Source organism: Malus sylvestris, chromosome 11, assembly GCF_916048215.2.
Source record: "Malus sylvestris chromosome 11, drMalSylv7.2, whole genome shotgun sequence".
Lineage (NCBI taxonomy): Eukaryota > Viridiplantae > Streptophyta > Magnoliopsida > Rosales > Rosaceae > Malus > Malus sylvestris.
The window spans coordinates 36215643-36243571 of NC_062270.1; the positions used below are offsets into that span (position 1 = coordinate 36215643).

The 27929-nt window shown below is 36.8% G+C and overlaps 4 protein-coding genes across 4 annotated transcripts; 1 reads left to right on the forward strand and 3 right to left on the reverse strand.

Moving 5' to 3' along the window:
- Positions 1–185: 185 nt before the first annotated feature.
- Positions 186–25367, reverse strand: LOC126589954 (uncharacterized). Its single transcript, XM_050255409.1, has 3 exons — positions 25357–25367; positions 2707–3351; positions 186–1679 (listed from the first exon to the last, which is right to left on the reverse strand). Exon 3 carries the CDS (start codon positions 1667–1669, stop codon positions 536–538), a length of 1134 nt encoding a protein of 377 aa, XP_050111366.1. The 5' UTR covers positions 1670–1679; positions 2707–3351; positions 25357–25367; the 3' UTR covers positions 186–535.
- LOC126589955 (protein DOG1-like 4) lies at positions 15104–16522 on the reverse strand. Its single transcript, XM_050255410.1, has 2 exons — positions 16046–16522; positions 15104–15585 (listed from the first exon to the last, which is right to left on the reverse strand). Exons 1-2 carry the CDS (start codon positions 16454–16456, stop codon positions 15313–15315), a joined length of 684 nt encoding a protein of 227 aa, XP_050111367.1. The 5' UTR covers positions 16457–16522; the 3' UTR covers positions 15104–15312.
- LOC126589958 (uncharacterized) lies at positions 23179–23685 on the reverse strand. The gene is made up of 2 exons (XM_050255413.1): positions 23523–23685; positions 23179–23380 (listed from the first exon to the last, which is right to left on the reverse strand). Exons 1-2 carry the CDS (start codon positions 23593–23595, stop codon positions 23265–23267), a joined length of 189 nt encoding a protein of 62 aa, XP_050111370.1. The 5' UTR covers positions 23596–23685; the 3' UTR covers positions 23179–23264.
- On the forward strand, positions 23768–27906 carry LOC126589953 (uncharacterized). The gene is made up of 8 exons (XM_050255407.1): positions 23768–23923; positions 24020–24136; positions 24891–25084; positions 25168–25273; positions 25407–25557; positions 25714–25853; positions 27149–27315; positions 27393–27906. The coding sequence occupies exons 1-8, from the start codon at positions 23860–23862 to the stop codon at positions 27684–27686; spliced, it is 1233 nt and encodes a 410-aa protein (XP_050111364.1). The 5' UTR covers positions 23768–23859; the 3' UTR covers positions 27687–27906.
- Positions 27907–27929: the final 23 nt, after the last annotated feature.

The window sequence follows — 27929 nt, forward strand, 5'->3', positions numbered from 1 at the left end:
TAAACCTGCCAGGAAAGGGCACATTTAGTGGAATGGAACTAGAAAAAGTCAAATTTGGACTTACCTTGGTGGTTTGGGACGGCTTAGGAGGGATAGATGGTGGTGGCAAGGATTGTTCATCATTGGCCGTGAGTTTTGGTCCCTGTGCTTCCTCTTGTAGCAACTTTTCATCCTCATCATGACTTGATTTGGATGATTTTGGTTTGGCTCCAACCTGTGTACCACTTCTCAACATGATTGCATTGACGGTTTCAAAGCCTCCTTTTGGATTTGCAATGGTTGAGCTAGGCAACTTGCCTTGCTCTCGAAACTGCCCCATGAACTCGGCAATTTGCCCTACTTGTTTCTCCAACTCGTCCACCTTTTTGTCCCTATTTTGCATTCCCTGCGCCATAGAAGTTAGTAAATTAAAAATTTGATCATTATCAATAGACGAACTTGATTTTTGGGCAGGTTGTGCTTGGGGTTGAGTTGGTGCAAACGGCTTTTGATAGAAACCCGGGGGTTGTTGCCTAAATCCGCTTTGTTGTTGGCCTTATTGGGGTTCTCGCCATTTGAAATTTGGATGATCACGCCAACCGGGATTGTAAGTATTGGAAAAGGGGTCATTCCTTGGTTGGTATTGGTTGTCAAATCCCACGGCATTGAGGGTCTCCCACCCTCCATTTTCTATCAACTGTGGGCACTTGTCCGTAAGGTGGCCTTGCATGGAACACACGCCACAAGCTGCCACGTTTTGCACTTTTGGACCTTCCACTACCTGAGAAAGCAAAGTAGTAAGGTTAGCCATTTGATTTTGAAGTTCGGTTATGGCACTTACCTCATTGACTTGATGTGGTCGTGGGTTACTCCTTTGTCCAACGCCTTCGTATTGTTGAGCATTCAACGTACGGTTGGAAATTAAAGTCTTTGCTGCCGTGGGGGTCTTGTCCACCAAGGCTCCTCCCGCCGAGGCATCTAGCATTTGACGTTCGATAGGTAGTAGCCCCTGGTAGAAGTATTGCAAAAGAAGTTCCTCCTTCATCTGATGCTGTGGACAAGAAGCAACAAGAGATTTAAAACGTTCATAATAAGTAGGAAAAGATTCACCTTCCTCTTGTTGAATTCCACTTATCCTTTTCCGTAGGAGGATGACTCGAGAAGTTGGGAAAAACTTCTCCAAGAAGGCCCGTTTCATGCTTTCCCATGATGTGACGGTTCCGGGCGCCAATTCGTACAACCAATCCTTCGCCTTTTCCAAGAGAGAAAAAGGGAAGGCTTTCATCTTCAAAATACTCCCATCGACATTGACGGGGGTCATGCTCGAACACACTACCTCGAATTCTTTCAAGTGTTTGTTAGGATCTTCCATGGACAACCCATGGTACTTCGGAATGTGGTGTAACAAGCTTGACTTTAATTCAAATTCTTCTGTCTTTCCTCGGGCTGCTGCGGGGTATTGGATACATAGAGGCGCGGCATTGTCCAATCCCGAGGCTGAAAGTTCTTTGATTGTTCGATTGTCCACCTCCATGTCTTTTTTTGCCTCCTCCTTTTCTTCAAATTCGGATTCAGAACTAGAACTAGGTGGATTAGGTTCTGGTTCTTTCCTTTTCCTTCTAAAAGTTCGTTCAAAATTGTCGTCAAACTCCGATATGTGTGCACGAACTGGTTGAGAACTACGAGTCATAAACTAGTACCTGAAATAAACAAAATCAAATAAAATTAAAACTAAAATTAAAACACACAAAAAAGAAATAAAAAGAAACAATGGGGATTTAGCAAAGTTGCTAATCCCCGGCAACGGCGCCAAAATTTGATGCGAGAATTACTTGACACACAAATTAAACCCTCTTTTTGACAATTGTAGCAAAGTATGTAAGTAGGGATCGTTCTAAACCGGGGATTAGGAGGGCTTGCTAAAACCTCTAAACTGACTCAAAAACAAAAAGAAACAAAGTTAAAAATGTAAACAAAAGATTTTAAAACAAGAAAGTAAAAGGGGGATTTGAGTTTGGTGAAGTTGAAAGTAAAAACGAATAAACTAAAAACTTAAATAGATTTTAAACAAATTTGGGTCGAATGGATAATGGAAGGCTAGCTAAGGGGTTCTTCTCCACACATGTCTTGCTTGCATACAAAATGATTTCCAATTGCTCTTCGATAAGTTATGAATACTCAACGCCCCAAATTAACCGTGAATTGCACTAATTAACTCTCAGTTTTTCAACAAGTTATTAGATTGGATGATTGCATACGACAACCCAAAACATTCCCTACAAGTTCCCTACATGAATTGCATAATAGAGATACAAGCAAGAATCATTAAGTTCTATGAAAAACATAAGCATTGACGAGGCACTCGTTACTATGATTTGCATGAAACTTATGCCAAGAATTTACTTAACGTGATTGTGACTAGCAACCTTCACTACTTGTGAATATAAGTTCATAACGATTAGGTGAAACTCCCTTATATTCTAGCGTCAAATTCATGCATGAAAATTAAGCGTGCACTCTCAACCAACATACACAAATTAGTTTTTATACGAACGGATAAGTAAATTGAATTCACAATTCAAGAAACGCAATTGGAAGTAATCAAATCATATAGCAAGCATAAACATGGTTTTGAATCCCCCCCTTGGCTAGGGGGGTTTAGTTCCTCATTATTACAAAACAAAGATAAACAAATTTAACCATTGAAAAACAAAGGGAAGAAAGCACCTAAACGTTCCAACGATCCATGTTGGATAGCAAGCGCGTCCAAGGACTTTTCTCCTTCTCCTTGCCGCCACAACAAGGTTGGAATGATGTTGAAGGGTTGGTTATTTGGAGGAATGGATGGGAAGGGGTTTAGATATGTAGGAGAGGCAAGGAAAGGCTTGGAGAATGGTTAATTTCTGGATGATTTCAATGAGGTTGCTGCATGGTATTTATAGGGAGATGATGGACTTGTTTAAGCACAAATTTCTGGTGGAATGGGTAGGTAAGTCACGGCATTGAGTGGGAATTGTTGTTGGGGTAGGTTTTGAGTCATCCACTCACATGTCATGGTTAGCTAAGCATTGCATCATCCACTCACATGTCATGGTGATTTAAGCATTGCATCATTACTCAAATTTCTGGTGGAGGTGGAAGTAAAAGTCACGGCATTGATGTGTTTTGAGTGAAGTTTTGGCCAATCCTTTTAGAAATTTATCCCTTCTTGCAACTTGTATTTGTTTCACCAGATTTTTAGCATGTTCTTAGCCTCTTTTGTCTTCAAATTCGTCCATCCATCTTGCTCATATCATATGTAATCCATTACAAGCTCAAAACTGTTCCAAAATGCACCAAAATGCACTTTCTTGCTACCTTAGCCCTTTGGACCTACAAACACACGAAAATGGCTTAAAGTACTAAAATAACTAAGAACTAATAACGTAAATGCAAGAAAACTAGTTAACTAAGTCGCATAAATATGCGTCTATCAATACTGCATCGTGAACCATCCTTTACAAGTAACCTATGGCGGGGTGTGTAAGAGAAACATCTTCATGTCTACACGTAAACAACAACGTGTATGATAGAATATGTATGAGTGATAACATATATAAGAATTATCTATGAGAGAATATATATGATTGGTAACATAAATTAGAACCAGGGAGATAAATGTGAAACTCATCCCTAATTTGTTGTATTTTCATATTGTCGGGCTTATGAAATTACCAATTTACCCTTAAGTTAACTTTCGTTGACCATCTCATCAAAATGCCTATTTCAAATTTTATTAATTTATTCTTATCGTACTCATCACCATGAACGCTTAAGCGTGAACGGATTTGAAATTGGTTTTGTAACGAAGATTTTACGTTCGAAATGTTGAACGTTTTTGGATACTTTCGTGTTTCGTCCTTAGTGACCTTGTTTTGTGCATCACTAGGGCCCACATGTTTCCTCCTTTTTCCCTCCCCGTGACCTCATTCCTTTTTTCTTTTCTGAAAAACACGCACACTTTCTCTCATAACTCTCTCATCTCTCTCCCTCTTTACACTCTCGGCTCTTTCTCAAACCGCCCTCTTTGAGGGCTCTTCACATAAACAAACAATACAATAATGATAACAACATCCTCACCAAAACCCTGGTGAACTTAGAATTGAAGGAGAAGCCTTCAAACCCTTCCAAACTCGATGCACATTACTTTCACTGTTCACCGAGTTTTTCGATGAGTTTTCACCTTCTCCGACCAAGGTATGCCTTAAACTTCATCCAAAAGTTGTAGATCATGTCTTGGTGTATGTCTGGAAGTAGTTTTGAGAAGTTTTGGTGATGTTTGGACATAGGAATCTCGTGGGGAAAGCTTCCTCAGTTTTTCGGAGAGCACCGCCACTTTCGAGGTGTTTTCTGACCAAACCACGACGAGTTAGCCATCAAGAAAGGTACCATTCTCTTTGTCTCGTCGAGAAGTATGATTTTCTTTTTTGAATCACTTGATTCTGTTGAATTGAAGAAGTTATGAACATTTAAAGTTTACTCAGTTTCAAGCAAATTCCCTAGTTTTCTCGCGAACCAATCACCTTTCAAGCCATTTTTTGGCCATCTCTAGCAACCATTGGGCTTCCAAATAGGTACAATCTTGTTTTACACTTTCCTAGCTTCATTTTGAGATATTTGGGTCGAATTTGGTTAAGAAACAAGTGATTTACAAAGTTTTGAAAATTTCCCAAACTTCCGGCCAAAAATCTAGTTTCCTGTTACCGGGTCAACCCGACCCACAAACCCAGCTACATGGCCCAATTATGCTACCCAGCCCAACAACCAGAAGCCCAACCCACTAAACTAAACCCAACCAAAGTAAGGCCCAGCCCAACAAAACAGGCCCAACCTAATAACCTAGTCCAACCCAGAAACCCAAAGCCCAGACCCCGATCCGACCCGTTGACTGTTGACCCGACCTGTTGACCGTTGACATGACCCGTTAACTATTGACTTTTGGTTTACTTTTTTGGGTTTTTGACCGGGACCTTTTCTAGACTAATTTCGACGTCTTGATTCCAAATCCACACTCAGTTTTCCCAAATTCAATCATTATAGTATAGTTTTATTAATTGGTCCCTTTATGTGCTTAGGTGCGTTTGTTAGTGGCGTTTTCATCTTCTTTAATTTGCACGGCTCTTCGACGACGGAGTAAGGTGAGTGGACCCCTTCCAAATTGCATGATTTTACTATTAGAAATGCATACATGAAAAACATGGTTTTATGACTACGTTTTATGAAACGTTTATGAGTGAATTGGATTTACGCTTTATTGAAATATCATGCCTTATCAGATTTACATTCTTTGAAGGATTTATGATTTTATATTGTGAACATGTTTTATGATATGATGTTTGAGCTATTGAGATCTGATGAGATATATGTTGGAAATATTATATTTATGATTTTCTATGCTTATATATGCCTACGGGCGAATGATATCATTAAATGGCTTCGGTCGGGTAATGTAGGGCCTACGGATGAATGATACTTATACATGGCTTCGGTCAGGTGATGTAGGGCCTACAGGCGAATGAAGATTTATATATGGCTTCGGTTGGATGATGTAGGGCCTTTGGGGCGAATGAAGATTTATATATGCCTACAGGTGGAAGATGAAAAGCCTTCAGGTGAATGAAGATATATATATATATATATATGCACACTTTATATGATATATTTTTTATGAAGTTTTATGGCATGCTAGGGTTTTTAGAAAACCTATTACTTATTATGCTATATGATTTTTCTAAACTGGGGGTTAGTACGTTGAAGAATAACTGTTTTAGTATAACATATATATAAACTTGGTCCACCCATGTTTTGTTTTGTGCCCTCTCATGATTTAGAATCGAGACGTACAATCCCGGTGTCAAGGCACTCCCGCGCTGGTATCTTCGAGTCCTCTCAATGTAGGACCTATTCATCTTGTTATTGCACTTTCTAATATTCCTTCTGCTTGTATTTCGAATTAGTAGTATGCTCTAAACCTGTCATGCATTATCACTTTTAAATTGTTGGCAGTTGAATATTATATCTTATTAAGGTTTGTACTTGATTACTACTTTGCGTTGTTACGCACGAAATGGCTTGCGTCATTCTCAGCATATGCATTCATTAAATGGCTTGTGTCATTCTCAGGTGTTGGCCAGCATGTGACCATCCCGTTGTCCTTCAGACATCGGGATCAGAGCGTGTCAATAAATATACCCATGCTAGGTTATTTATGAAGACCTTGATAGTCGGAGAGTAATCAACAACTAAATAGGGAAACAATCAAGAAGGGAATCTAGGATGAGATACCCAATCATCATAGGATTACGATTACGTTGTATAATCTCCAAGATATCCTAATTTGACTTGAACTAGGGTTTTCATACTAAGGAGACGAGTAACATCTTTGATGATGTTAGAGCTAATAGAGTTGTGCTAGATTACCTTGATTATGGTAATCCAATAAGGTATGGCCATGTAGCTCCAATCTCACTTAGAAGGCTTTCTGGTCATCTGACTACCCTAAGTGCCACGTGTCATTAGCCTAGAAATAAAGGTCTAAACAATAACATGTTATTTATATTTTAATTTATTACTAATAAAATGTTATTACCTCATTGACTAGATTATCGTCACTTTGATCGATAAATTACCTCTATTTTGCGAGAGCTTTTTGGCAAGCTTTCAAATCTTTATGTAAATGTTTATACCTGCTCAACAAAGATTGATCAGTTTGGGGTGTACCTTGAATTAGCTTGAAAAATTGTGCTTAAATCCTCTTCCACATTTGTTGCACTCTTATCTCATTTCTCGTGATCAGGTCATGAGTAGCACACACCCAACCCTCAAGCAAAGCAAAGTCTTCCCCAATCAACGAAGTTGTTTTCTCTCATTTTTAAAATTTTTGTACCGTTAGATTAATCTCAATCGTTAATTTTTTGCTCATCTGAAATCCGGCGCACTGGAAAGTGTTATATGGCACAATGGTAAATATTTTTAAGTTTTTTAATCCTTGGAAATCCAATAGCTCATAAACGCCACTTCATGTAGCATTTGGTGGCTTCTGTTAGACTCACACAATGGGCCTCACAAAGGCAGAAGTTGATGCCCAACTTGTTAAGTTCACGCATGTAGTGCAAGTGCCAGACACAAAATAAATAAATAAATAAATCAAAACATAACTAACATCAGCCTTGTCCGTTGGCGCAAAGTTAGGCTTCGGATGTTCGGGCCTTTGGGCGAACTTTGCTTGGCCCACCACTTGCTCTTGCCAATTTGGACTGGTGGAGTAAGGTTTGGGGGTGGAGAGCAAGTTTAGGCCCTTGCCCTTGCCTTGCACCAACCGGTGAAAGTGCTCTTAGGCCATCTCCAACCAAAGGTTGGCCAGATGGCTCGTTTTAGCCCTCTGACCCTCCAAGATATTAATATTTTAATGAACAGTACATGGCCATATTTGCCTCCATCTCCAACCGAGGGCCATAAGGCTCGTTTTAGCCCTGTCACAAAAAATCGTCTCCAACCAAGGGCGAAAAGGCCATAGGGCCAAACATAATTTATTATTTAAAGTTAAAAACAACAGCAACTTAAATTTAAAAACTACAACTTAAATTTAAAAACTACAAATTAAATTTAAAAACTACAAATTAAATTCATAAAAAAAAAAAATTGGCCCAAAAAAAAAAAGAATCCAACGGTAACTAGCCGTTGTATTTGAAATTTTGGCCTACCATTACTGTCGGATATAATCGACATGTATAAGTACAATGCTATTAGATATAACCGACAGGAATAATGACAAATCCAGCCAAGCCTGGGGGTGGCTGGCTGGCCAACCGGTTGGCTCTTTGGCTCTTTTTTGTCCAGTGGGCCCACGAGCCCTTTGGCCTAGCCCTCGGTTGAAGACGGTTTTCGGGCTATTTTCGGTCATCTGGCCCTCTATACCCTTCGGTTGGAGATGACCTTAATACCCAAGATTTTTATTTTTTAATGTTTTTATAGAATTGTGAATAAAAGGCCAAACTATTTTTCTTTACCATCTTTTGATTGACAAAGATAATTTCTCAATAAAAAATATAGATCCAAGATATTTTTTAGGCTTAGGGTGTTCGTATGAAGGAGAATCGAGACTAGTTTTTCTCCATGCAGTGTTGTGCAAGCCTTTCTTTTTCGGTGGTTTGTGTGGAGGGACTTTGTCAGAGTGGAAAGACATGTACTCCGTCTGAGAAGAGAGGCATGCTGGTTGAGCATGTTGCAGTTTGGCTAAAAGTGGTAATGACTATTGACGGTTGAGAGAAATCGTCAACCATTCCTGTATTTTGCTTATTTTCTTTTCCTTTTGTTTCTTCATTTCATTTTTAATCAGGTAATACTAGAAAGATCATAATTTTAAATTAAATTTTGTAAACTAAATAATGTGATTGTTGATGATTGAATTATTATTTAAGTGTTGATTAACGTGTTTATTTCCTATTGGTGACCCACATGGCTGGCCTTAACCCAGTGCCAACAGGATGATCATTCAGGGCCCCAAAAAATCAAGGCACACAAAATATTAGGGTACTTTTATATGAGTGTATGCTATATTTGTATAAATAGTGAACAATTTGATTAATTATCAAAATGTTTCTTTTGCAACATATATTTGCTGCATTTATTATGTATATGATTGCGTGTTTGGTTCTCGTAATGCCTCTCATTTTTATTTTTTGAAGTGTTTGACAGACACATGAGCTTTTTTTATTTTTCTATAGCACCAAATTATTTCTCAATTATTTTTTATACTAACTTTTCAATTCTTGTTAGTCCATATATATTAAAAATGAAAAAAAAACTAGTGAACAGTCTTCCCCTTTCTTAAGAAAATTAGTACATGAATAGTTCCTCCTTTCTAAAAAATTTAAGTTTAAACTTTCTTTCTTCATCTCATTAGTGATTCAACGCCATTTTTTTGGTCATGAATCATCAAATTAATATCCAAACTCAAACTCGTCATCATGATTTTTACAACAGTGCTACGGCCAAAAGGTGTTAGGAATTAGACTTTGATTTTATAAATTAAAAACTAAAAATCAATGAGAATTGATTTTAGCTGATCAATGAAAAGAGAGAAGATGGAGTGCGTTGATCCTCTTGGATTCGATTACTCATCAAATAGAAATGAGCAAGATAATCGTTGCAACCCACTCACGCCTACAACATGAGCCAACTATGACATACACAACATGTCTCTAACTTAAGACACACAGATGCTACAATAGCTATTATTCATATAACCTATGAGCTAATTCTAATCTTAGCTATTCATTTCAAACAATAACATAAGAACAAATAACCCCATAAATTCAACATTTAAACAAGGAAAAATTAGGTTCTCATTGACACACCCCGACCCGGAATGTCCACTAGGACCCCGAATCGAGCCGTGATGGCCGACACCTGGAAGGTGATGAAGCCATAAAGTGTGATAATGTATAACATGTGAATAAATTAATTCTAGAAGTATCTAAGTACACAAGTGCGCGGTGAGCGGGTCTGGACCAATTTCACGCGTGATACAGAGCATAAGACAAGTACAGTGAGCAAAGATAATAATTATACCATCATAAGGAGCCATCAGAACTGGGAGTGCCACAAGTCTTCGTCGATACAGAACCTTGCTACTAGAACCTAGAGGGGTGCAATAATAGAAAGTGTGAGTGGTCAAAATAAAGATTTTCAAAGTCATTTCCATTATCAAAGGTAGTAACCCCTCGCCGTAAAACCTGTATAATTTCCAGCAAATCATACTGCGTAGAAGTATGAAGTCAAAAATATACTAACGGTAAACCCCGAAGTATAATACTACTTAGCAACTCATTAGCAATATAAATAATCATGTGCTTAATAAACCATATTAGCATGCAAGCCAGAATCACCTATAGTGACCTGTACGACTCATTCATATCTCATCACATATCTCATCAATCATGACTAGCATATAAGTCGAAGTCACTTGTAGTGACCTGTACGACTTATTAATATCTCATCATATATCTCATCAATCATGGCTAGCATATAAGTTGGAGTCACCTGTAGTGACATGTACGACTTATTCATATCTCATCAATCATGGCTAGCATATAAGTCGGAGTCACCCATAGTAACCTGTACGACTTATTTATATCTCATCACATATCTCATCAATTATGGCTAGCATATAAGTCGGAGTCACCTGTAGTGACCTATATGACTCATAAATATCTCATCACATCCATTCATTACTAATTACCATTCAATCATACCAATATTATATACTCACCTGAACTTACCTTAGCCTCCGCATTGGTGTGCAACATTGTGCAAGGTTGTACTAAATCACATACTAAAATGTAAACTAATTATTGCATGGCATTTATAAAACATAAAACCACAATTTCTCATTTCCTTCGCACGTTGGTTTATAACCAACATTTATTCACCCAAAACATAGGGTTAAATCTCACGTTTTTCACCAGATTCCTTCACATTGCTCATTTTCCCAAATAAAGCTTTTGTCTCGATTATTTAATCTCACTTATTGTATGGCTGCATCTAATGTCTCGTTAAACTGCCTACGTACCCTAAACAGGGATCAAGCCATTCGTAGTTCACAATAATTAATTGTAGGTAACATGCATAAATCACTTTAGAAGTGTTTGTGGAACTATCAATTATATGCCTATAATAAAAGGAAAAGACCCACTCACCTGGAGTCCACGCTATAATTCTCTAGCACGCGCATCGAGACGTCTCGAATGATTGGTGCCTATAACAATTATTGAATCACATCTCAGAACTCTTATCAATAGAATACATAATTCACATAAAATACATCCTCAAGGACATTCTAAAATAGTTTGAGACTCAATGACCATCAGTCAACTGCCGATCATAGATCGACGGTAGGGTCTACAACCCTGTATAACTCGATCTGGAAGATCCGCATATCAGATTTCCAATCCGCAACTTTCAAAGATCCACATTATGCTTCTAGAATAACATATTAAAATTTCATTATGATTCAATGGTTGGATCTCCGCCAATTTCCAAAACCAAGTGGCGGTTAACATTCTATTTTATGGACTTACAAATCCAATTCGGGAAGATCCGTAAGTCGGATTCCCAATCTGTAAATTCCTACATTCTTCAAATATTATGTACTACAATTTAAAAAAGTTTGGTGACGATCCAATGGTCAGATCGTCGATTACTATTCTAATCAAGTGGTGGACCTTAATGGAACTTCGCCGGATTCTGCAGATTTCGCATATTTCCGGACAATCTTTAGAACTCCATATCTCACTTGTTGCTCAACCAAATTCAACCCATAATATACCAAATCGAAGCTAGAGAAATGTTGAACAAATTATACCAGCTTGGAGTCCAAATGGTGGCCGGAGGTGTCCGGAAAATGGTCTGAAATACTGCTGTCCGCGGGAAAACTGGTTACTCGCCAGAATTTCTGGGTAACCTTTCAACATCCATAACTTTGTCAATACTCCACAAAATCAAGTGATTCAAAAATGGAAATCTTAGTTTTCGACGAGAGGAAGATATTGATACTTTTCTTGAAGGCTAACTCGCCGTGGTTTGGCCGGAAAATGCCTCGAAAGTGGCGGAGGTCGCCGGAAACTGGGCAAACTTTTAATCGTTATAACTTTCTTATTTTTCAACCAAATCACACAATCCAAACATGAAAATTATCTAATCGATCTATACATGTGACTAAGGCCAATTTGACCTGGAAAAGCTTCAATTCTACTAAAACCGTACGAACCCCTTGAATTTGGGTGTGTTCGATCCGACTCCAAAACAACTCCGCCGCCCCCAAACTTGTTTAGGCTTTATTCTAAGCCTCAAGATAATGCTATGGGTGGTGGTGATGGATGTGGTTAACTTTGGAATTGTGTGGTTCGAACCCAAAACCGCCGCACCTCACCGTGCAGGTTTTGTGAAATCAATGCCAAATCCCTTGATTTTCTGGGTAAAATAGGAAGAATTATCGAATGGCCCCGAGTTAAGGATCATTTTGACACCAACCTCGCCATCCATGGTGGTCAGAATCGGGAGATGGAACCGGGTCGGGTCACGGGTCATGGTGAACCTGGCCGGTTCCCTCTTCTTCTTCTTCTCTCCTTTCTCTCATCCCTCATTGGTCCGCCCTTCTCTCTCTTCTCCTCATTGCTCCACTTATCTCTCATCTCTCTTCTTGCCTTTCCATCACAACTATCCATATCATTGTCTTTAAATCTGGGCCACCCACGTGGCACACCAGATTTCATTTAATTTTTTTTTTAGAGTTTTCTAATAATAACCAAATTATTAATATGCCCCAAACTTCAAACGTTAATATTTCCCTTGCTACAGCTCCAAATCACGTCCCGTTTGCGCCCACGCGTCCGTAGCGATGAGTACTACAAGGATATGCTAAAAGAATAAATCATACATTTCTCTAACCGATGGTCAACGAAAGTCAAAGTCCTTGCCTCTAGGGCATTTTCATGAATTCACGCTTTTAAAGTTAATAAAAACGTAAAATTTGGGACGGGCTGTTACACTTATCCCTCTTTCTTCTATTCCATTGATTAAAACCTTATTTCTTTGCAATTTTTTATCAAGGTCCTTAGGTTTTAATGAGTGTCATTATTCAACAATAAAATATTTACTTATTAGCATAATTAAATAAATTTCTAAAATATATTAATTTAGTATTAGAAATGTTACATTTGGTATATTTATATTTATGGCTATACTTTGTATCATATATTTTTATTTTTTGTTTGTACCCAATTTTAATTTGCAACCCTTTTTTAAATTTGTACTAAATTTCTTTTTAGTTTTAAATTGTACCATATATTAATTTCTTTTTGTGCCCCTTTCTTTAAAAGATTTATTTGTAGACTAGTTTTTTTTTTTTTTTTTTTTTACTCATAATTTATCCATAATGTACCCATTCTACTTTATAAATGTACCACTTCTGTACCAATTTTTTTTGTAAATGTACCATTTTTTTATGTAAAATGAACCCCTTTTTTTAATGTCAAATCTATAAATGTACCCCTTTTTCAATTTCAAATGTACTCTTATTTAAAAATATAAAATAAAACATTTTATTTTGTGAAAAACTAAAAAATCTGAAAAGGGTAAGATGAATTATCCATCTTTGTAAGATTATAGGGAGAAATTAATACTAAAATTTAATATTTTGTCTTTTAATTAAAGTATTCAAATTAAAAAATTTATTTTAAGTTTGGTATAATAAAATTTCAATCAAAATAATGTATCCATTTGAATTTTTGGGTTCATTACTATATAGCTTATTTACAATTTTTTAACATATGGACACATTCTTTTGCTATTTATGATTTCATATTATTACATTGTTTTTATTCATTTATTCAATAAAAATTTTTGAAATTTTTTTACTGTAGCCGTTTCATATTATTACATTTGTAATATAATGAGGGACTTTAAATCTAGGATTTATATGCCACATATATATACACACACATAATATGGGATTATAAATCTCATAAATGTCAAACATATAGAAATAGGCTTATTATATTAACACCCACATACTTAATACACCTCACATTTGTTTTTTCAATGAAAATTTATCTTAATACACCCCACTTACTTCCCCATAATACCCTCACAGCTCATATTCTCAATATACACCTTATATTTTCTACATGCACCCCATATTTTTTATACACCCCACGTCTCTCAAATCTTATAAAGCTTTTAATTTGGACAAAAAAATGCCGACTGGAATTTTGACAAAATATGCCGCCTGAGAATTAAAGCATATGTGGGTTGTTTTCAATTCCACCATTAAAACCCATGTCGTCTGCTTTTAATATTTGGTGGTAATTTTAGGTGTTTAATTCTTCATGTAATCCTTGTGATCCCTAAAAGATGAATGTGAACATAAAAGCTTGAATAACGCAGCTAAAGTAAGATTAAATAATTATCGATATCGTCAAAATCACTAAAACAATAAAGAATATGAAGTCTTACCTCATGTGAAGCTTCCGAAACATCGATTTCATGTTCCATTCGTCAAAAATAATTTTTCTCAATCAATATGTTTATTCATTGGTTAGGGTTTTGTTCAACAATGAAGGGTCGGAGGGATTTTAATAGTTGAAGAAGATAAATAATACGTTAAAAGTGATTTGTGGTGTATTTAGAATATTTTTTCTTAAAACCTAATAAGTTCAAAATTGTCATTGTATGGTAGGGTAAATAAATCATTTAATATTAAATTTTAATATGGGGTGCATTCAACATTTTGTGGGATGCTAATATAAAAAGCCTGGAAATATACATATTAATATTGATATAATGAGGTTTTCATAATCAAGGATAGAATACAATTAAGGTTTTAGTTAAAGAGTATTAATGACTAGAGACCGAATCCAAAGTCTCCCTTTAAACAAAGTGTTGTTCGCACAAATGTTTACATCTTCTGTACCATTCTAGGTTTTGAGTGCTAGAAAGTATTTATCTCTCAATCTAGATCTCTCCCATTAATTTTATTTTACTTTTAATTTTGGCATTGTTTATTTTTTAAATTGTGCTCTCTAGATTGCAAAGGTTTTGTCTCCTTCAGCATTTGAAATTTTTGAAATTTTTCCCTAGACGTTTGAAAATTTGCTGCTACATAATTTGATTTGCAAATTTAATTAAAAAATTTATATCTCACAAGCACATGATCATGGGCCGCGTTAAAGGATTAGCACTGGCAAACTCTCTCCTAGTTTCTCTATTTTGTATCACCTCTGATCTCTAATTTGTTTCGTAGATCAGGAGGGTTTCCCACACATACATTCATAACTGGATGAATAATCCAACAGCAACAACAAAAATGCATGCGTTAGCATGACTAGTAACGTCCATGCAGAAGCACAGGTGGCAGCTTGCATGGCAATGGGGCCTCACACGATGCCACGTCAAAATATCTTCCAACTACGTACCATCAACTTGGACCTTTGACGAAAGCTTTTTGTCTCCCTTCCTTCCTTTTTCACAACAAAAAGAAAATACTTTGTTTCCTTCTACAAAGCATTCAATTCAAAGCATATACTAATCCAACGGTGAAAGTAAATACGATTAATTCTTTATTTGATCAACGGTGCTGATGGGAGGATACAAAACACGAAAAGATCAACGTTAAACAGCCTGCATACTATATGTTGGTAGTACTTCAAGACTGCAAACAAATTAACGACGGTGTATACCCGATTAACTTCCGCCAACAATCAAAAAACACCGTCTGATTAACATAACCGAAATTCACACATTCCTACGCCGACGGTCCTGATTCAACCCCCAGCCGCGGACACCAAACTGCAACTCGGCAGCTGCAATCAAGAACTCCACAGCTTGCTGTGGAGTCAGCAGTTCCACCACTTTTCTCAGAGTCTTCAGCCGCAGTTCGTCAGCCTTCTTCAACACACTCACCAGCAATCCCATGTTCGTCTCCAGATTAGTGCATTCGCCCATCAGCTCACACGCCCCGTCTTGCCACTCCGATAACTCATCGGATATCGCATTCTCCTCTTTCACCTGCACCAAAAAATGAAGTAGCTAGCTAGCATCATTTAATTATACCATTGATTCCAATTTTTTTCTTGTAAGAATATGTATAGTTATAAAATCACATGTAGAACGCTGAGTGTTTATCTTGTTCACCCCGCCAAAAGGTGCTATTTAGCGATCCAAAAACGTCAACATGCAAATGCAATCTCATCTAATCGTTTGTAAGGGAATGAAGAGTGCAAAATAATTTTTTTTTTAGGTGCTAATAGATGCTTTTTTAAATTACAAGAATTAAGCGCGAGTTCCAAATTTATATTAAACAAATCCACATTTTGTGATATAATTAAAAAACTTGTTATAAAATTGAAATGTCAATAATCCAACAGTTATAAAAATATTGTTGCGATTTGATGACACTGTAGAATTTATTTTTTTTAGTTCAATTATTTTAGAAAGTTTTTGTTATTGATGTGGTTTATACACTTACAGTTTCGCACTGGAGGTCACTGACGCGGCGGAACTGGGAGGGGGTGAGGTCCCCAAGGTCACCGGTACGGTAGCCCCGGAGGATGTCAACGATGTGAGCCTCAAAGTGGATGGAGGACTCGGAGTACACAAGGTGGAAGGCAGTGGTGGGGCGCCAGCCGCCGATCCAGTGGAGGGAGCGCTCGAGGGTGGTGGCCCAGGGGGCAACAAAGACGGAGAGGGCGTCGCGCTCCGCGGCAAGGGACTTGACACGGTAGTACTCGGCGTAGTGGGCCATGACTTTCTGGACGACGTGGAGGAGTTGGTGGTGGTGGTCAGGAGTTGTGGGGGGTCTGGGACAAGTGGAGAGCTGGTGGACGAGGTGGTGAAGCTGCTCAAACCACATCTCGTAGAAGCTGGTGAAGCTGCTCATTGTGGTGGTGGTGGGTTTAGTTTACTTGTCTACGACCGTTGATGAAAGTTTGGAGGGTTTTATCTTTGGTTTGTTGATTGATGCCAAATTGGACAGAGTATAAGGGCACCTAATGGGAATGGGTGGTGGGTTTTGTGCGAAAGAAGAAATGGTGTTGGAGTGACAGTAGGGCACGTACATGGCTACGTGGAAGCAAGTTGGGCCACGCGGAAAATTTATAAAATGCCTTCTTTAATATAGTTCTTCAGAGTAAGATAATTTATTAATGTTAGAAAACGAGAACTTAAATCAAACAAACTTTACCACTTACTAATTGTAAATCTATGAATATCAATAAATAATAAGTAAAAAGAGTTACAAACGTAATATTGAAGTGATTAATAAAAAACAGTTTAATCCTAAAGAACCAAACAAAAAAAAATACAAGAACTTTAACTTTTAAGTTTTACTTGAATGTTATTATTATATAATAAAACAAATTCATTTTTAGGGTGTTGTTATTAGTATTCTAAATCTCACATTGCGCACTTCAAATGTTTATATTTAAAAAAAAAAAAAACTTTTTTAAGGAGTGCATAATAAGATTTTAAAGTACTACAAAAATAATTTTTTAATGAGGTCATTTTTTAATTTCCTAAATTGAACATCAGCTCCTTTTAAGAATTTGATTAAACATTTTTCCTACAGTTAAGGTTCCACATATTTTATAAGTAACATATTTTAATGCAATATTGCACGATTTGCCCTTATAATGTACCTTTAATTGATTAATAATTATCATATTAATATCCCAAATCTCCTAAATGTAGTACATAAGTTTTAAAAATCTTAAAACACATCAAAGTTGACCTAATTATGCTTCTAATGTACATTTTCTTCCTCATTCCATACCACTAGCCTTCTTGCACGTGCTCACGCGCGTGCATAAGGCCTTTTTTGAATTACGGTGTGCTACGTGCGACTGACACGCTTTAAATGTACTTATATGCGTAACTTGACAAAAGGAAAGTCAAATATTTGAAGTAAATGAATAATCTTAGATCATGCTAGAAGAAACCCCTCATAAACCAATTAAAGCAGTTGAATTCACATAATAAAATCGGTCTCTATAGAATTTACATTAAGAATAAAGAAAATAATATTTAATAAACAACTGATTGAATCACATTATTGCTAGCCCATTGTGATGCTAAACCCACCCCCTTCCCCTTAGTGTAGATAATATCGTTTGTTAAAAATAAAAAAATTATTATTTGATAACTAATTTAATGTAATTTAATCACATTATTATCCGCATGCGAAATACCTTTTTTATAACCGGCATTACACGCTTCTTAAGATGTTTTGGACGTGTTTAAAAATAAAAAAAAAAAATTTAATAAACAACTAATTGAATCACATTATTGCTAGCCCATTGTGAGGCTAAGCCCACCCCCTCCCCCTTAGTGTAGATAATATCTTTTGTTAAAAAAAAAAAATTTGACAACTAATTGAATCACATTATTATCCATGTGCGAAAGACTTTTTTTTATAACCGGCATCACACGCCTCTTAAGATGTTTTGAACGTGTTTAAAATAGAGAAAATAATATTTAATAAACAACTGATTGAATCACATTATTGCTAGCCCATTGTGAGGCTAAACCCACCCCCTCCCCTTAGTGTAGATAATATCGTTTGTTATATAAAAAAAAAAATCATTTGACAACTAATTTAATTACATCATTATCCGCGTGCAAATGACCTTTTTTATAACCGGCATTACACATCTCTTAAGATGTTTTGAACGTGTTTAAAAATAGAGAAATCGAATCACATTATTATACTGTTTAGAAAAGCTATAAAGTCCAGAGTTTGCTTTTTAATCTGTCTAACTCCATGCCCCATATTTGCTAGTGCATCAGCCACTGCATTGGCTTCCCTGAAAACATGCTTAAAGGAAATCTTTGGCCATACTGTGGTTTGAATCAGTGTCCTAGCTCTCCAAGGGGTTTCAAATCACATTAGTCATTCCATTCCTTCCGGATAACCTAAAACATGTGGGCCTACCTAAGAAAGAATAGAAAGGGTACTTTCAGATTAAAAAAAAGGGTTAGGTACTAATTAAAAAAAGAAACCACAAAAAAAAAAAATTATTAAAAAAAAAACTATTGAAATTACGAAAATGCCCCTGTCTCATTTTTTTGGGATGCCTTTGAAGCATTTTTATCCAAATATTTTTGTTGAAACTTGGTGACACCAAAATCACTATTCACCTTTTCCACCAACTTTGTATATCGAAGATACAAGTAAGTAACGTGCTATCTTCTTCTACAACCATTAGCAATTTTTCATGCCATTGCTTTCCTCAATCGGTCTGTCAACCCTCTTCCGCTCTCCCTTGTCGATCATATTCATTTCCTTCATATTTCATTATGCACACCTTTTGATCTAAGTATCTGTATCAAAGGTAAGCATTTTGTTTTAGCACACTTTTTACCTATCTTTCCATCTTTTTCATGTACCATGGTACATTTGGAAAATAGAATTTAGTGATACATTTCCTTTTAAAAGATGGTTTGTATTGGGTACATTTCAATTTTGTATTGTATACGTTTCAAACCGATATGTGGGTATATTTCAAGTTGAAATTGGTACGTTTCAAATTGTCATTATACGTTTCAATTTAGCAACCGTATGTTTCAAGTTATTATGGATACATTTTAAATCGACAAGAGTACCTTTCAATTTAAAATTCACATCCATACATATATCTCATGGCGAAGAGCACTAATCTTAGTCAAAAGACTCCAAAGTAATCCTTTTGTCGACAACTTTTATATTTCAATGGTAATTTTATGATGTGAACGAGCCAACAAAAGGGTATAAACCCTGAAGCGCAAAAAAATATAAGGAAAATTAATTAAAATGGCTTCAAAATTTTGAGTTTTAACCAAAAGCCATCATATAACTCAATTTAATAATAAGGACAAAATAATGATAAAAAAAAAAGGAAAAAAAAAGAAAAGAAAAGAAACCTAAGTAAAGCTCGTGCAATATATACTTCATCATCGCCTTATTATTCTTCATCTCCTTCTCCTCCATCAACTACTCTCCCTGACAACAACGCCTCTCCTCTTTCTCTCGAACAATTTTATATTTTCCAATATTTCTGTATTAGACTACTGTTTGTGCACGAATTTAGTCAAATTCGTCCCTTGTAGATTATATACACAAAAGTAGGATTAGGAATTTTCTATTGTTTTATACATATATATTATTATATAACTACATATATAATTAATCTTCATCTACCGTTAAGTTTCATAAACAGTGTAGTACTATTAAGTTTCATATACAATGTATTAAGTTTCATAAACAATTTGTGTAAAAACGCGTGGGTCCGCACATCAGTTTTTTTTTTAATATTAAAATTATGTCATTTTCATTAGAATTTAAGTTCTTTTGTTCATTTTATTAAAATTTAAGAGTTGTTCATTAAATAAAGTTATAGTATGTTTTTCTTATTAAAATAAATTTAGCCCACACCCTTTTCATAAAAGTTCCCATAAATATTTTATAATTCAAAAATATTTTCATTTCAAAAAAAATTAATGACATGTAAATAAAATAAATTTAGATATGCTTAGGTGGATATTAGTTTTATGCGTCTTAATAAAAAAAACACAAGGGTTTAAAAAAATTATGTAGAAAAAGAGTGGGGATTCTAATTTTTTTTTCTTTTTTAATATATCACGTTGATACATGAATATATATATATATATATATATATATATATATATATATATATTTTTTTTTTTTTTTTTTTTTTTTTTTTTTGTTTTGCACAAATGATATTATCTACACTAACGGGAAGAAGGTGGGCCAAGCATTATAATGGGCTAGCAATAATGTAGTTCAAATTCGCATTTGGCGAGTCTTGAACCTAAGACCTCTCACTTACAAGTGAAGAGGAATACCACTAGATTATAGTGCACAAACGATATTATCTACACTAAGGGTGAGGAGTGAGCTTAGTCTTATAGGGCCCGTTTGTTTGGCTTCGCTAAACATCCTTGGATTAGACTGGACTGTAATCCGGTGTTTGTTTCACACGGGGACAACGTTTAATGAGACTCGCTCCGACTGAGTCCGACTAACAGCTTCGCTAGAGGGTCTTAGCGAGACCCCCGAAATTGGGCAGACTGCTAAGACCACACTACTACGCTTCACTCCTACCCGCTTCGTCCTCCCATCTGCCTCTTCCTCGCGTCCCACAACCCATTTCAAACCCAGATCCTGCAAAATCTGCCTCTTCCGCTTCATCCTCCCATCTGCCTCTTCCTCTCATCCTCCCATCTGCCTCTTCCTCGCCTCTGCCTCTTCCTCTGCAACACCCTTTAATCACCGCTCATATCTGAAACAAAGCTCCACCTACTGCCCAAACCTCAAAATCCAACCACAAAAATTTTATAAAAAAAAAGGCGAAAAAATAACTACAAAATCCAACCCAAAATTCAAAATCCACACATTGCCAGAAAATTATGAGATGACTTTGTAGGCGGAGAAGGCAACGCATGTATCAGAGGAAGGAGAGAGATCCGAATTTTTTTGGCAAAAAAAGGATAAGGAAGGTGGAAATTCTTAACAATGGCAAGAGGGTGAAGAGGATGAGCTTGTTTTGAAGGATTTGCTATGAACTTTACACATGCGTTTCGCAGAAAAAGATGGAGGAAAGAAGAAATGGGGCTGAGCCAGAGGTAGAAGAAAAAAGAAGATGGTTCTGGAGGGGTGTCTGTTTGGAGTAAAGTGAAAGAGGAATAAATATGCATTAAAAAAACATAAAATATTATTATATAAACATTAAATAATATAAAATATTACTATTTATGCATTAATTAATATAATATTATAGTTGATTAATTGTTCTGTTTTTTAGTCCGACACTGCACCAAACGTTTCACTAAGTTAGTCCAGCTTAGTCTAGTCTAACCCAATCCAGCTTAGTTCCTGAAGCTAATCCAGTCCGAGATAGTCCGGTGCAACAAACGCACCCATAATGAGTTAGTAATAATGTGGATCAAATTTGCCTTTGACAAGAATCAAACCTAAGACTTCTTACTTACAAGTGAAATTCGCATTTGGCAAGAATCAAACTTAAGACTTCATCTTTACTGCAGTACTAATTGTCATTCATGAGAGGAAATTTAAGACCTTAACTACTAGAGATTTTTCAGTGTGTCTGAAACATAGAGCAAAACACCATATGTCATTATATAATTGGAGAATCCTACAAAAAAAAAATCTCTTTAATTATATAAATTATATAATAACATGTGGCGTACCAACGCTAAACTCTAGTACCACCCCCATATGTCATTACTAGCAAATGTGAGAACATCACCATCTTCATCTTCTTCCGCGCATAGACGGCTTGGGAGAGCGAAAGATGCTACCCCAGATTTTAACAGTTTTTTCACCACAAGAGTAAAATTGACATGCAACCCACACCGCATCGATGAATGTTGACGCCTCCAACTTAGTCTGTAAATGTATAGACATGGTTGGAGATTTTCAATCATGACACACATTCTGAATCCAGTGTGGTTAGCCAGATCAATAATCTTCTTGATCGTTGGACAAAAAAACGTTTCTAAACAGAAAAACAAAAATCTAACTGCAACAGATGAAACTATGTAGCCAGAAGAATGTCAGACTCGAACAATCGCTATTGGCAAAACTATATATATCTCAAAGCAGCTGCAGACCCTCTATTTTTTTACAAACTCCGTTCTTATGACACAACTAATTTTGACATATTTATGGAGTGAAACATTTGAAGAGAACTGACATAACATATAACCTACGTTATGTGAAGGTTGCAGAACTTAGTAGAGTGACGGCCTCATAGCACATTATGTATAGTTAGAAGTTAAACTACAGAGATTAGCGCATAAGTATCTCAGAATAATCAAAAGGGCAAGTTCAAAAGCGTGCTGCAAAATCCATGACAGAACCGTATGAAACTACCAAGTTCCTTGCCACTTCGAATTACTAACAAATCGCCTATTTCAGGACTATCACTAGGTTTAGTTTACTAATAGCTTTAAAGCATGCTTGTTGCTCACATACGTGGAGATGGTTTAAGGTCTAGCATCAAAACAACTTCACAAATACAAAGTCCACAGACATATAATCGACATCTTCAAGAGTACAATGTATGACCATCCAAAGGTTAATAACTAGAAGCATGCTTCTACGGGATTGCCTGAACTCTTCTCTAGCTTTATTCACCGAACAACAAATGACAAATTAGCTTTGGCTTGACTTTCAAGGCGAAAACTCTACCTTCCTTACAAAGTCAAGGAACAAGTTCAACAGAGGAAGGGTGCAAAGCATACTACTGCATGAATCAAACTATGGACTCCACAAAACTTGACACGAAAAAAGCCGAAAAGAATATAAAATCGAAAATTCATCCCCAATCTCCAATCTCAAGTTGATTTTGGTCACTAGGGCTCTTACATTATGCCGAGAATTATTCATATTCAGTATTTTATACATGGAAAGATACAAATTCGTCCACTATTCGGCCATAAAATTCAACAAACAAGCTATTAAAGCTCGATCATTCTAACCAGAGTTCATCTGGAGGGCACATATAAACCTAAAATCTCAGACTAATTTGCCACAATCCGCGGCGAAATTCGAAAATCCAGCTCAAAAAACAGCAAGATTCCATATTAATGCAAAATTTCAAATCAGATTACTCAAATTGTTATTGTTTTACACACATTCATCAAGAATTTCAGAAACCAAAAACCTGAGATCACTCAAGGGCATTTGAGGCATTTTCGGGGAGCTGCTGCTGCTGCTGGTGTTGCTGTAAAGCCATGGACTTGCGCTGCATCTCGCGCCACTTGTTGATTCCAACCGTGCAAATAACTACACATAAAAAAAATAAAACAAAAATGGGCCAAAATTCAAATAAGAACACTTTCTCTCTCTAAAACAGGAAGAAGAACGATTTCTCTCTCTAGAAACCAAAGATTTGTTTAACCATGAAATCTGAAAGATTGTGACTTACAGCCGGCGCCGACGAAATAGAGGAGACGGAGGACCTTCGGAGCTGGTGGGCCCGCTATTTCTTCTCCACCCATTTCTCTCCTTCGTCTTACAAACTCTCTCTCTCTCTTCCGTTCTGTGTTAGAGAAACAGGTAAAGACGACTGGTTTGGCCCGAAACTGTAACCGGGTCGGATCCTATCGAACCAACCCACGTGCTTTTGTGAAATCCCACTTCATCATTACACATTTTGGGCCAGACCCGGCCCGTTTCGGCCCAATATTAGCAGAAAAGCTTCTCCTTTGAGACTTTGAATTAGACTCTGCAGATAATTGGGGAGAAAGAAGGAGCTGAAAGAAATGGCGGAGAAGAAAGGAGGCTCCAAGTTGAACGTTGCAATCATCCATCCCGATCTGGGCATCGGTAACTTCCTCTTCTTCTCTTTTCTTTCCGTTGTTTTTGAAAACTGTGAAGGAGTTTTTGGGATTGAGTTTTTGTTGTGGTGAATGTGATGGGTAGGTGGAGCTGAAAGACTGATCGTCGACGCGGCTGTCGAACTTGCATCACATGGCCACAAAGTTCACGTTTTCACTTCCCACCACGATAAAAATCGATGCTTTGAGGAGACCGTTTCTGGTGTGTGTGGCTTTCTCTACTTCAATTTATGCTTTTGATCAAATTGATAAGTACCAAATTTGGAATATCATATCATAAATAAATCAATTTTTCTTCAATAGTACGGACTAGTCAGTAGTACGAGAAATGAAAGGTCATGGTTGAATTGAGGAAACTTTATTTTTCTTACTTGCCAATGTAATGGATAAAAATCCGGACTATCCAGTAGTCGGAAATAGCGAAGACAAACCTTAAATAAATAAATAAAGGAAGTTGTAGAAAGGAGATTGTAATTTCTGTTTGTGAGTGTTAGTGGAAGATTTAGATGATGGCCCAATTTACATATAAGAGAAGAAAATAGTATGCATTGCTTTTAGGGAGAAATAACGGTACACCAGGTAGTCTTGGTGTGTCTACTCTATGAGAAACATGGTTAAAAATACAGACCTGCCTGTTGAGGGTGTGAATCCGACATTGGTGAACTAAAGCCTTGCACAAGTGTTTTATCATCTCGGGCCTCTCCACCTATCGCCAATTGATTTTAGGTTGGATGTTCCTGTTCTAATATGGTAAATGGGGACTTCCTCAAATAGGTGACTACGTAGTTAGATGAATGTTAGGCCTTGGGGTTAGAAGATGGTTTACAACTTTACACGTTTCACTTCCTTTAGGTCCTTTGGGAATGTATAGAAGTTGGAACAACATAACTTGTTTTCCTTTCTTTTGTTTTATTTTTTCTCAGCGTTGTGTTGAACAAATGTCTTTGGTTTTACAGGTATCTTTCCTGTTACTGTATATGGATCTTTCCTGCCCCGACATATATTCTATCGACTCCATGCTTTGTGTGCATATATACGGTGCCTTTTTGTTGCTCTCTGCATGCTGGTCATGTGGCCATCGTTTGATGTAATACTAGCAGATCAGGTTTCTGTTGTCATCCCACTACTGAAGCTTAAGAAGGCAACAAAGGTATTTGCACCTATTTCATACGAATTGTTATCTGGTAGCATCCAGTAGTATAGTTGTTTAATGCATTATATCTTCCTGTCCAGGTTTTGTTTTACTGTCATTTTCCAGATTTATTGTTGGCTCAACACACAACTCTTTTGAGGAGGATATATAGAAAACCCATAGACTTCATTGAAGAAATGACAACTGGTCTGATTCCATATCTTGGCTTTATGACATTCCTCTATTTTTTTTCTTGTGCATTTTTCAGTGTTATTTTGTTGTGGATATACTACTATTTTTCACTAAATTTCCTTTTTCTTTTTGATAAATAATGCTACAGGGATGGCACATAAGATTCTTGTTAACAGCAAATTTACAGCATCTATGTTTGCAAAGACATTTAAGCATCTTGCCGCACGAGGGATTCAGCCAGCTGTTCTTTATCCAGCTGTCAATGTGAATCAGTTTAATGAACCCGCCAATTCTTTCAGGTAATGAACATGTTCGTATATCTGCTGGTGTCTTTTGGTTTTACTTTTAGGGTGCCTGTATGATTCTTTATCTAACCATAACTTTGAAGATTTTCTTCTCTGAATTTCATCTGGTAGTTTGCTGTTGTTTTTCCTGCTTTGGTTTTTTCATTCCAGGCTAAATTTTCTGTCTATCAATCGTTTCGAGAGGAAAAAGAATATAGACTTGGCAATTTCAGCTTTTGCTTTGCTCCGTACCCTTGAAGGGGATGTCCTTCAAGGTCCTGATCTGGCTGAAGCTTCCTTGACAATTGCAGGCAAGTTCCGACTTGTTATCTCCCTACTAATCTTAATGATTCTATAGGATATGCGTGTTCCTTCATTACCTTATGTTGCTGTTGAAAGACTGTTTCCATTTTTGTTTGGCTCTCAATAACCAAGTGGAAGCATGCAGGAATCATCTGGTTGTGTGGTTAAGCTTTCCCTTAGTTCATTTGCGTGTTGGGAGCTTTACAGTATCATGTGCCCTTTATAAGCAGTTTTGTAAGCTTGTCTGACGTATAGCCAATTCAGAACCCTGTATTGGGTGTTCAAATTTTCCTTTGTTATTTGCGAAATATTTGTGCGTCATTTTGCATGATATATATGAAAAATATATAAAGATGTCAAAATTTAAATAACAATGGCCATGATGACGTATAACTTGTAGATAAATAGGGTGATAACTGTGTAAAAGACTGCAGTGACTTGGTATTTGGTGAGCTGAAATGAATTTAGATTGATTGGAGGATGTGTGGGCACACGAGAAAGGATAAGATTGGGAATGAGGATATCCGAGGTAAAGTAGGAGTAGCCGAAATTGTAGGAAAGATGGGAGAAAATCGGCTCCGGTGATTTGGACATGTGCAAAGAAGGCCGACTGACGCTCCGGTTCGAAGATGTGACTACGGGACAGAGGTTCAGGGCCGAAGGGGTAGAGGAAGACCTAGGAAAACTTTGGAAGAGACTCTAAGAAAAGACTTAGAGTACTTGGATCTAACGGAGGACATGACACAAAACCGAGCGCAATGGCGTTCTAGGATTCATATAGCCGACCCCACTTAGTGGGAAAAGGCTTTGTTGTTGTTGGAGGATTATATACTCGTTTGACCTCTCAAAAGTTATTCCTCAGGGTTCCAAGTGTCATAGTTTTAGCAATTCTATGTTTAACTTAAACAATAGTTTCTGACCGTGTTAGTCTAAACATTTTAAATATTAAATATTGTCTTAAATTAAAAGTTAGGTCATATTGGGGACTCGTATGTGTTCGTCAGTCGAGGTTTGTATGGGGTTGCCTTTTACCTATTGTGGATGCTAGGTAAACAACCATATCTACATTGGATTTCTATTTGAGCTAGCAGGACAAGTTATGCTGGGTCCTTAGGTTCAGTTTACCCTGGTCAACCCTTGCCTGGGCCGTGTTCCAAGAGGAATCAATTCTGCTTCAATGCTTTACTGGTTGGCTTTAATTTGACATTGATATACTCATGTATCATTCCTTAATTGATTGGTAGTGCTGCATAACTTCTGCACATATGGGAATGATAAATGTAATACGTGTCTGATGTTTTAGGTGGCTTTGATAATCGTCTGAGAGAAAATGTTGAGTACTTAGAGGAGCTCAGAAGCCTAGCAGAAAGGGAAGGAGTGTCCAGTCAAGTTAACTTCATCACCTCTTGCTCGACAGCAGAAAGAAATGCACTTCTCTCCCAATGCCTATGCGTCCTTTATACGCCAAAGGTAAAAATTACATAATTTTGTTCCCTTGATCGGATAATGGGGAAAATGAAATTAATATGAGAGATTCAAAAATGCAGGATGAACACTTTGGCATTGTACCTCTGGAGGCAATGGCTGCTCATAAACCTGTTATTGCGTGCAACAGTGGGGGCCCTGTAGAGACAGTTAGGAATGGTGAAACGGGATTTCTGTGCGACTGTAACCCAAGAGAGTTCTCCTTGGCTATGGCTAAACTCATAAAAGACCCGCAGATGGCTCAGAGAATGGGTATAGAAGCACGACGGCACGTCACAGAGTCATTCTCTACGAAAATATTTGGTCAGCACTTGAATCAATACATTGCTGATGTTGCTCGGACGAAAAGGGACTGAAGAGGGAATTAACATAGTACGATACGGAAGACTGCATGACTAAGTAGTGTTAATGACTCATCGAACTTTAATTATTCATCGTTTTCGAGCTTTTAGTAAGTTACAGAAGAGAAACTTTAGATTTTGTATGCTTAGTTCCTCTACATATATATTGTCCTACTCTCTCCAGTAGGGATATTCTTAAATGACAATACAATCAGTGGCAATATAGCTTCCGATATCGCATCATTGTTAATAATGTCC

Excerpts from the sequence above, each read along its gene's own strand:
- LOC126589954 (XM_050255409.1), bottom strand. The coding sequence starts at position 1,669 with ATGACTCGTAGTTCTCAACCAGTTCGTGCACACATATCGGAGTTTGAC.
- LOC126589955 (XM_050255410.1), bottom strand. The coding sequence starts at position 16,456 with ATGAGCAGCTTCACCAGCTTCTACGAGATGTGGTTTGAGCAGCTTCAC. Across the intron at positions 15,586-16,045 it reads GTGACCTCCAGTGCGAAACT|GTGAAAGAGGAGAATGCGAT; the intron begins GTAAGTGTATAA and ends TTTTTGGTGCAG.
- LOC126589958 (XM_050255413.1), bottom strand. The coding sequence starts at position 23,595 with ATGGGTGGAGAAGAAATAGCGGGCCCACCAGCTCCGAAGGTCCTCCGT. Across the intron at positions 23,381-23,522 it reads CTATTTCGTCGGCGCCGGCT|TTATTTGCACGGTTGGAATC; the intron begins GTAAGTCACAAT and ends TTTTATGTGTAG.
- LOC126589953 (XM_050255407.1), top strand. The coding sequence starts at position 23,860 with ATGGCGGAGAAGAAAGGAGGCTCCAAGTTGAACGTTGCAATCATCCAT. Across the intron at positions 25,854-27,148 it reads AGCTTCCTTGACAATTGCAG|GTGGCTTTGATAATCGTCTG; the intron begins GCAAGTTCCGAC and ends CTGATGTTTTAG. Across the intron at positions 27,316-27,392 it reads GCGTCCTTTATACGCCAAAG|GATGAACACTTTGGCATTGT; the intron begins GTAAAAATTACA and ends TCAAAAATGCAG.